The sequence below is a fragment of the Nuphar pumila genome, chromosome 12 (genome assembly GCF_984573655.1).
Source record: "Nuphar pumila chromosome 12, dmNupPumi1.hap1.1, whole genome shotgun sequence".
Taxonomy (NCBI): domain Eukaryota; kingdom Viridiplantae; phylum Streptophyta; class Magnoliopsida; order Nymphaeales; family Nymphaeaceae; genus Nuphar; species Nuphar pumila.
This window is the reverse complement of record NC_143260.1, coordinates 36,176,705-36,185,869: the sequence shown is the minus strand read 5'-3', so window position 1 is coordinate 36,185,869 and position 9,165 is coordinate 36,176,705. Positions and strand designations below refer to the sequence as shown.

The 9,165-nt window shown below is 45.1% G+C and overlaps 1 protein-coding gene across 1 annotated transcript; it reads right to left on the bottom strand.

Moving 5' to 3' along the window:
- Window positions 1–4,149: 4,149 nt before the first annotated feature.
- On the bottom strand, window positions 4,150–6,376 carry LOC149820691 (uncharacterized). The gene is made up of 2 exons (XM_089982203.1): window positions 5,999–6,376; window positions 4,150–5,875 (listed from the first exon to the last, which is right to left on the bottom strand). The coding sequence occupies exons 1-2, from the start codon at window positions 6,068–6,070 to the stop codon at window positions 4,292–4,294; spliced, it is 1,656 nt and encodes a 551-aa protein (XP_089838329.1). The 5' UTR covers window positions 6,071–6,376; the 3' UTR covers window positions 4,150–4,291.
- Window positions 6,377–9,165: the final 2,789 nt, after the last annotated feature.

The following is a 9,165-nucleotide window of genomic DNA, read 5'->3' as shown; positions in this document are numbered from 1 at the left end:
ACATCCATCTCAACTGGTGCATTGAAATATATACAATGCATTTTGCATTGCTAGTCCTGCAACATAGTGAATTACTTTAAAAAAAATAAATCCAAGTTTAGATTAATTGCATCCAAAAGTGCCCTAAGGTTTTCTATATTAAAGTAATTAAACAAGCTCATGAATACTGCAGGTTAAATAAAACTTTGACCATATATAGTCAGTTATAAGTGGCCTTAACTATTCCATTGCCAGTCTTCCAACTGTAGAAACTACAACTTTTAAATATTTATGTCATCCAAGATTAAATTATTACAATTTTAACAATACCCATTAGGAGTACTAATTCAAAATTTCAAACTTGCTGCACAAACCCATGAGCATCAAAACCACATCATAAACAGTCCTTTCTTTTTTGGTCGAATGAGAAACCAGCCAAACCATGGAAATGAATTGATATGCAAACATTGGTGTCCTTTTGTATCACATATAATTCATTGGTCTAGCTGGGGCATCTTTTTTATGCCACAACTGACATTCTACTCATGCCTTTCATTTCAATTTGACAGAAAAAACCACTGCATTCCTCTGCTTTGCATATGACTAAAGGTTGCAAGTTGGTTTGCCTCAAATGATCAAACAACATCAGTAACTCAATATTTTAAGCAGCGAGTGCCAAAAAAGTAGATATTGTGAGGGTGGGAGCAACTGGACCCCCCCCCCCCCCTTCAGGACCACAACTAGGCTCATGCTACTAAGATTCTATGTTCAGTTTCATTTTGCACTGTCTAAAATGAGTGCAGATAAGGTCATATTGTATGCAATTGATCAACGTTTATATTCAATCTCCACCGCACGTCTTGCTTGGGAACCGTGCATATCGCTTGGGAACTGTAACAGTGGGGCCCACACACATCTCTCCATCAAGTGAGATGTAAGCACGCCGGGGGATCATTATGGCTTGATCTCTGCCCTTGTTTAAAAACATGACTTAAGGGTACCTGCATGCACGTTCGAGAGCTCAGTTTTTTAGTCTCTATGTGAATAAATAAACATAGTTTGGAAATGGAGTAACAGGAAAGAAGAGGTCAGCCATTGGGGAGCCAACCCATGTACATGAATGTCTAATTACTTTATGCCTGTTTAGGATTAAACTAATCTAGTTCTTGTTCATAAAATTTTGCAGCCTTTACTAGCAAGCAGCACATGATTCCCTCACATGCCTCTGCCAACACCATAACTCAATGCATACTTTTTAGACATACATGCATTATGTCTAAAATACCCATAACTGCTCTCACAGACCTCTATGGTTGCAAGTTTAATTCAACCTTCCAAAAAAATAAGACAACCCCGGAAATCAAGGGTTTTAACCTCACATATCTTGATATCCTACGTAGGACTTGAAGTTTGAATCTTGGTTGGGGCTCAATCTGGTTGAGCAAAGAACTGGGGTAATCAATGAATCTTGTGGTTCCTGCAAATAGTAGGTTTGGGACAGGTTGTCCATGAGGGCTCCGCTTGTCCGGTGAGGCCGACTCATGAATGCCACTAAGTTGACAGGACATCACGAGTTCGAAACGTATGCACACGTGAGGTCCATGTTGGGTGTACTCCTTGGTGGGCAAGGGAGATATGGGGTTTTACACTAATGAACTTGGTGAATGGTGAAGGAGAAGGTTATTTTTCCAAATTATCCAAAAAGAAAAGTTGGGGATGGGTTAGGATTTGGGAAACCTAGAGGGTTTTTTTGGCACTCCATTGAGGGGTTATATTTGTCACATGAGTTGGGAGCAAAGGCATCAAACAAGGGAAGGGGTTGACACTGACAGAGTAAAATAAGCGTTCTCCCTTCATGTCACCTTGAGAAAAGGTGCAATTTCCTTATCTTTCTCCATAAGAAAGGATTGGTGGTAGAGTTAAAATGTAATAAATGCCCTATTAAATATAGGATGAGAAGCAGTATGGAGGAAGGCAAATTAATTACTGGGATAATCCATAGCACGTCTTATCTTTTGTGCTCCTAAGCCAAGATTACTAGCATCAAGTCAACTGCCTTCTCAACTTGGCTAAGTTTCAGCATAATTAAAAAACGCACCTATGTTTTGTGAACTTCTGAAAATACACTTAAACTTTCTTATGGTTAATAAAAAGAGCCATGGACGGTTCTGACATTAAATTTGAACGTAATCTAAAGAGTAATATTTTTTGATATTTACACCGAGAAACTACCTTCAAGATGAAGATCAGAGATCTAGCCACGCTGGCTCTGTCTGCTTACTTACGTTCACTCTTCTAACAACGTAAAACTCCATAGGCTTTACCCTTTGCCCCTCGCGAGTCACCACGCTTCAGCTTGTGCAAGGGATGATGCCCATGAAATTTGAAGGGTGTAATATTTAAGAAATTATTAACCACTTTTTTCTCTCTTCTCTGAAACTCCATCACTCTTTCCTATGAGTTGAATCAATATGAAATGACGATGATGTAATCGATCATACATTTTAAGGATGAAAAAACAGTACAAAAGCTCTAAAAAATTGAGGGTTGGTCATACGAGATAATATCTCCGAAACAAACAGCAGACGTGTGCAGCACAGAGACTCGACAGAGAGTGGGGGCAATGGAAGTCAGAGGGAGACCTGACTTCCTCTGGCTGATGAGTGATGAGGATGAAGGGACGTGGTCTTCTTTTGGCAACACACGGCGCACCGATTCCCCAAAAACCAGCTCCCTCATTTAATCACCAACATGTGACCAACTCCTCCTGTTCTTTGCCTCAGATTTTGGGGAATCGAGTTGGGTTCAGACAACCATGATGCAAACTCAGCCCTGCTGGGTTTTTCTAAGGGTCTGTCTTAGCTGGGCTCGGTTCTTGCAGAGTGCTGCGCTGGGCATGAAAAGATCCCAAGTCATTTAGCAGGTTCACGAGCTGGCGACTGCCTTTTGTAACGGGAATTTAAAGCACCTGCTGTAACAATCATGTTTTTGTTTTCTGCTTTTCAAAAGGTGGTGAACCAAACGATTCTGAGGATGCAAAAAGTATGAAGGGTTGTGAATATCATAATTATGGTCCCCTATGAAATGTCACCAAAGTCGTTATCATTGCATAGGTTGCATTCTTATTTGCCCCCCTCTCTCCTTATAAGAGCTCTCACACCCGTTGATAAGCTTGCATGAGTAAAGGACTTCTTTCACCAATAGCATCTCTTGTTGCAGCCAAGCATCTCACTGTAAAAGAGAAAAGAGAAAAGGAAGGGAAGCAATGAGAAGGGGACCCCATATTGATAAACCCATCAGATTCATATTTATGAAACCAAACTGAAGTTATTGAAAAATAGTTTTATGGTGTTCAATATATAGGCAAGAATATGTAAGAAGATTGCTTGAAAATAACTTGATTTAAACAAGATCTTTTCACTTCCAAGAATGGGTTTTGTAAGAACATAGTTTGTTGAAAAACCCATATATATTTTCAAGTTTATCCATTACTAGTTGCCATGTGTTCAGACTTCAGAAGCAAGTGGATGGCTTTTGCCTGTTCCTACAACAAGACAGGAAGTTGGCCTTATCTCTGAAGAGTGAAGGGCATAACTGCAGAGCTTACAGAGCAATCCCCTGATTTATTAGGTAAGCTATGACAGCCACACAGAAGAGTAATTATTCCAGCCTTCTTACAGAAAAAAGGCAACCAAACCAAAGAAGGGTTTTGAGAAGCCACCCAGATAACCGAGCCACATGATACAGCCTAGAAAACCCATAAGCTAAAAAAACTGGTCACCATGTACTACTGCACCTAGGCCTAGGCGCAGCTCCAACAAACCATAAATGAGTCTGCATGACCAATTGATTGGTCCCCTCATCCCAGTACAGATGAAGAATTAAAGCACCCCCACCCTAAATTCTCCCACCAAAAAGCAGAAAGTCATCTCAGAAAGGAGTAAAACATCAGCATCAGTCATCCCTTTCAAACCGTTCCTCTCAAGCCTAAAGAGCAACCCCAACCGAAACAGCAAAACCTCAATCAATGCAATCCCACCTCACTTAAATGCACCCACCAACATCCAATCTTCCTCTCCTCACCACCCATTAAAGCCCAACCAACCACAAGGATTGCGGGAAAATAGTACACGGAAGAACACAAGCACACAGACAAACATCCACCACCAATTCTCAGAAAATTTTTCCTTCTCTACATTATATTACCAACTAAACACGAGAAAATAAGAAACAGGAAGTAAGAAAACAAAAGCAGCAAAAAATTCCAATTCTCCGACTTGACCAATTTTATACAAAAGAGAAACGGAGGGCATCAGCAGCTCAGAGCCTCGGGAAGATGGTGCGCCTGATGGACAAAACCAGGCGAGAGCAAGCCCCCCACGCCGGCAATTTCCCGGCAAAACCCTCCAGGAAACACGGCCACAGGCGGCGCCTTCTCCACCAATTCTTCCTTCGCATTGGCCATCGACAGGCAATTCACCGCTTCCCGATCGCCGCCATCCTTCCTGACCTCCGCGATTCTTGCCGCTGCCGTGGCAGCCGCCGCAACTCTCTGCTTCTGCCTCTCGGCGGCTTCCTCCTCCATGATGGTGGCCATGACATGGGCGTAGGCCTTCTGGATCAGCCTGTAGAGCAGCACTGCCGACATCTTCGCCTGGTTCCTCACGGCGTCGACGTCGCGCTCGTCGGCGAACTCGCAGCGGTCAATGAACCCGGTCGCCCTGTCCGGCCGTTGCCGGAGGCAGAGCAGCCGGTGGCTGCACTCAAGCTCCGACCGGGTGCAGCCGCGCCTGAGCCCCAGTAGTGCGTGGTAGTCGACGGGCGCAACCGAGCCCGCCACCACCATCCGCTTCATCTCGGCGATCTTCCCGGCGACGGACCTCGAATTCGCGGCGATGTCTCCGGCGGCGAACTGGCCCCGGCGCTTCCACGCCGGGCCGGGGAGCTTCCGGTCGCGGAGGATGGAATCGTAGAGGAGCTTCAAGTGCTCGAGGTCCTGCAGGCTCTCGGTGAAGCAGCGGACGCTCTCGAGGAGAGACGCACGGGTGGAGAGTGCAGCCACACAGGTGGGGTCGAGGGCGAGAGTCCGGTTGCAGTCGGTGATCGACTCCGGAACCCGGCCGGCGGCCTGGTAGGCGGCCGCCCGGTGCATGTAGCACTCGGCGAGGAAGGCCTGGGGGACGGCGCGGCGCGAGCCGTCGAGGATCTTCGAGAAGTGGCGGACGGCCTCCGCCGGAATCCCGGCATCGAGCGCAGCCAGCGCGGCTGCGCGGCGCCGGAGGAGGAACTTCACGTTCGCGAGGAGCTGCCCGACGGTCTCGAGCTCCTCCGCCGCGTCGGCCGCGGCGAAGACGTCGTCGGAGGAGAGGACGCTGTCGTGGCGGGACGCCGCGGAGGCGAGCCGCTTCCCCGCCTGGAGGAGGAGGAGGGAGTCCTCCAGGAGGCCGAGGTGGGAGAGAGCCTGGCCGAGGACGATGTACCGCCAATGCTGCCGCCGGCTCGCGCTCCTTCCTCCGACCGGCGCCTTCCCAGAGAGGATCCGCTGCTTGAGTTCGGAAACGGAGAAGCACCGGGTGAGCGCCTCGGCGGTCGTAAAAGCGGCGGAATTCGCCGGAGAGAGAAGGTTGAGATTCTCCCGGGAATCGGAGGAGAAGGACGAGGAGCCCGAGTCGTCCGGGAACCGGGCGGCGACTGAGGGGATGTCGTCTCGGAATATCTCGGCGACTTCTCGGTAGCGGCGGAGGCGGAGGAGGGCGGCGGCCTTGAGTTGCAGCGGCGCTTCCCACCGCGGGCAGAGAGCGATCGCCGCGTCCAGCAACCCCAGCGCCGCCTGCTTCATCGCCTGATCCTGGGTCGCTAGCATCGCTCTCGCTTCCTTTACGTGACTCTCCGCCACCTATTCATTCTCATAACAACAAGTAATCAAGTAATCAGTAAAAAGTAAAAACTCCTCCCTCTCTCTCTCGTTCAATTAATACCGAAAAAAATGAAAGAAATCATAAGAAGAAAGACACAAAACCTTTCGGTTAGTCATCCACCATCGCCGGCGACGATCGGAGACCGACGACGGAAACAAAGACGAAGACGCCATTTGCTATTATCTTACACTCATCAACGTTTTCTAACGAAAACAACAACAACAACCTCTTCCTCTTCTTCTTCCTCCTCCTTTTGCTTCTCCCGTCTTACAACATTCTACCTTCCAAACAAAACACTTCATTCTCTTCTTCGCCTCCAAGAGACGATGATCAGAAAGACCGAAAGAATAGCAGATACAACAAATTTAACAACCAGCAATGCTGAACGCCGATCGACTGTTTCAGCAATGCTGAACGCCCATCGGCAAAGGGGGAAAGAAAACCCCTTCTTTGCTGGCAGAGAGAGATTCCCATCTCTCTGTCTCGATAAGAGCGAGGGGATATAAGGAGATGGTTGACCGGACGAACCAGTAAATGGTCCTGGTGGTGACCGGGGGAACCCGGTCCCTTCCAGGCCCGAGATCACGGGCGGGGTGTGGACATGTAACTTGGCAGTCTCGTTGCCCCTTCCCCCGACTTCTCAAATATTTTCCGTTTTTTTTTTTTTATTCTTCAACTACCCCTCTGGCACAACCTCACCGAACATCTTATTTTAATTTTTCGCTGCCAGATCGGTAACTTCTCCCCCCTCTCGAAATCTTCAAAATTACAGATTTGCCATCGCCCTATATCGTGTAGGGATGTCAGTGGACCGGGGCAGGGGACAAGGTTTTCATCCCCACCTTTATCCCTGCAAGGGTTTTGATTTTAACCTCCATCCCTGTTTGATGTCTTCCATCTTCGATCCAAACGGGGCGGGGCTCCGTTTTTTATTGGCGCCCCAAGGCACACCTGATAGGCTCTGTCCTTAAGATGGAGAGTGATCAGATCAGGTCCTTAATGCACAAATATTGACCAGTTTGGGAGTTAAGGAGACGATAAAAGTAATATAGAATCCGAATCCGAATCCGATCTGATATATTTCATGCTTAATCGGATCGATTGGGCTGTAAAACTCATCAACATCATCAAGCCTTAATAGTGACTAAATGGGGTTGGCTGGACGGAAAACTATATACTAAAAAATGAATCCGATTGTTAACCGAATGCTGCCTAAATGAATCCAAATTTGGTGGGATATCCGATTCGATTAGCTTGCAGTTTCCAAAAATACCCTCCGGATAAAGATGGAAAACTGCATGAACGGATAAGAGGAAGGTGATCAAATCGGAACAAACGACAAAACCGTCAAAGATTGAGAGAACGGGGGCAGTTTAGTCATTCTAGTGGGGTCCGCTTGCCTGGTAGTCCAAATCAGACCGTTCCCTTTCCAGTTTTCACCCCGAATTGCTTTAATGAGCACGTGACCTTAATCTTACATGGACTATTCCACGAACGCCACGTCATTAAATACCACCTAATGCCAGCTATCGTGCTCCGGGCCCACCAAAGTCATGCTCTTCACGGCTGCTGCCATCTGCGAGACTCTTTCCACTGACGTTGACCAATGGGCGTCGAGCTTTTGGTGCGGGCGTGGGCCCCGTGGACCTTATCTACAAAGAGACCCAAATGGGTCGGAGTTCTAAACATGATCCGAACCAGATTTTTGGATATGGGAAATGCATATCTGGATCTTCATTAGATCAGGATAAAATCAAGTCTAAATAGAGATGTAAACTGTTTGGATCCAATTGGATGTGGCCAATACTGGATCCGACTAACCATATATATATATATGTCTAATTGGAATCAAATTTGTATTCAGATTTGATTGGAAAAAAGCCAATACTTAATCTGATTATATATATATATATAATCATATTCCATGGCCAAACTCATGACCAAATCAGAATATGATTATTAATTGGATTTGATTGGCTTACTGAGTTGAGTTCAATTGGATTTCAGATAAAATGGGATCCATTGGCATTCTTACCTGTTCACTTTTTAAACACAAAACTATTATGTATCCATTTTCATGAGATTTGTTACGATCACAGGTTACTCTAGCTGTAAAAGTTTTGTCTGTGTCATAGTGATTTATGCGATTCACATTCTCAAGCATTAACTTTTTAGTGTTTGCTTTTATGTTGTGAATTTTACCTGTGAGAAAATCTATCATGTAAGAATATATCATGTCATGTCATTACTTTTTAACACAATCACAGGCTTCAGCATTCACGGGAATCACATTCACAGGTTGCATTTTTGCATGTTTGCAATGCTGCTAGAAAAGTTCTAAAATGTGATTCAGAATCACAAAAAACCTGTGAAAGTTACAAAATCACAAGTATTGCAAGCATGTTAATATCACAAATACATGAATCAGATTAGATACAGGAATCCATTATGTGCTTCAAGTTCCATCCCAGCTGTTTCAGGATAGGATTTTCAAGATCCAGATACAGTGTCAAATCAAGCATGATCCAACCCATATTAGCTGTTGGAAACCTTTAACTCTCTCTCTCTCTCTGTGTAGATCTATCTATCTATATATATATATTTCAATACTGCGTTAGCAAGTTAAAATAAATGGGGTCATTAATAGCACAGCCAATTATAATATGGCGGTTTTATAATAGTGATGAGACCAATTAATATATATCTAATCTAATACCCTTTGTCAATTTGTACCGTGTCTTCATGTCAGTCAGCAGTACCATAGTAACAATCATCCGTTAATAATATGATATTATTGGGATTCTTCACTTTCTTGAACCAATAGCCGTACTATTTTCGTGATAATTAAGTTTGTGCTGTTCCTTGTTTTATGATCAAACCAACCATGTCTGTTCTTCCTTGATCAAATCATGACTTTGTCTGTTTTTTTAAATAATAAATAATATAAATAAAAATGTATTTTTTTTAAAGGCAAGCTGGGGTTAGTCCGATCCGTACCGGTTATATAACAATAACATTGGGTTTTGAACCTGCAACGTCCCAACACAAGGTGTAGTGCACTAGCTGCTCCTACCAGACATGCGGAGCCTGGAGGATGAGATATCCTCTTCAACCGAAGGGGTGTGCTTTAAACCTACATATCTCACATAGCTGAATTAAGTGAACTCAAGACAAGGGAGGTGCAGTAACATTAGTTGTGAACAGTGGGTGGTTAGCATTCATTCAGTCATTCAGCCTCCGACGTTTCTCTCTTACTGCCTCTCTCCAG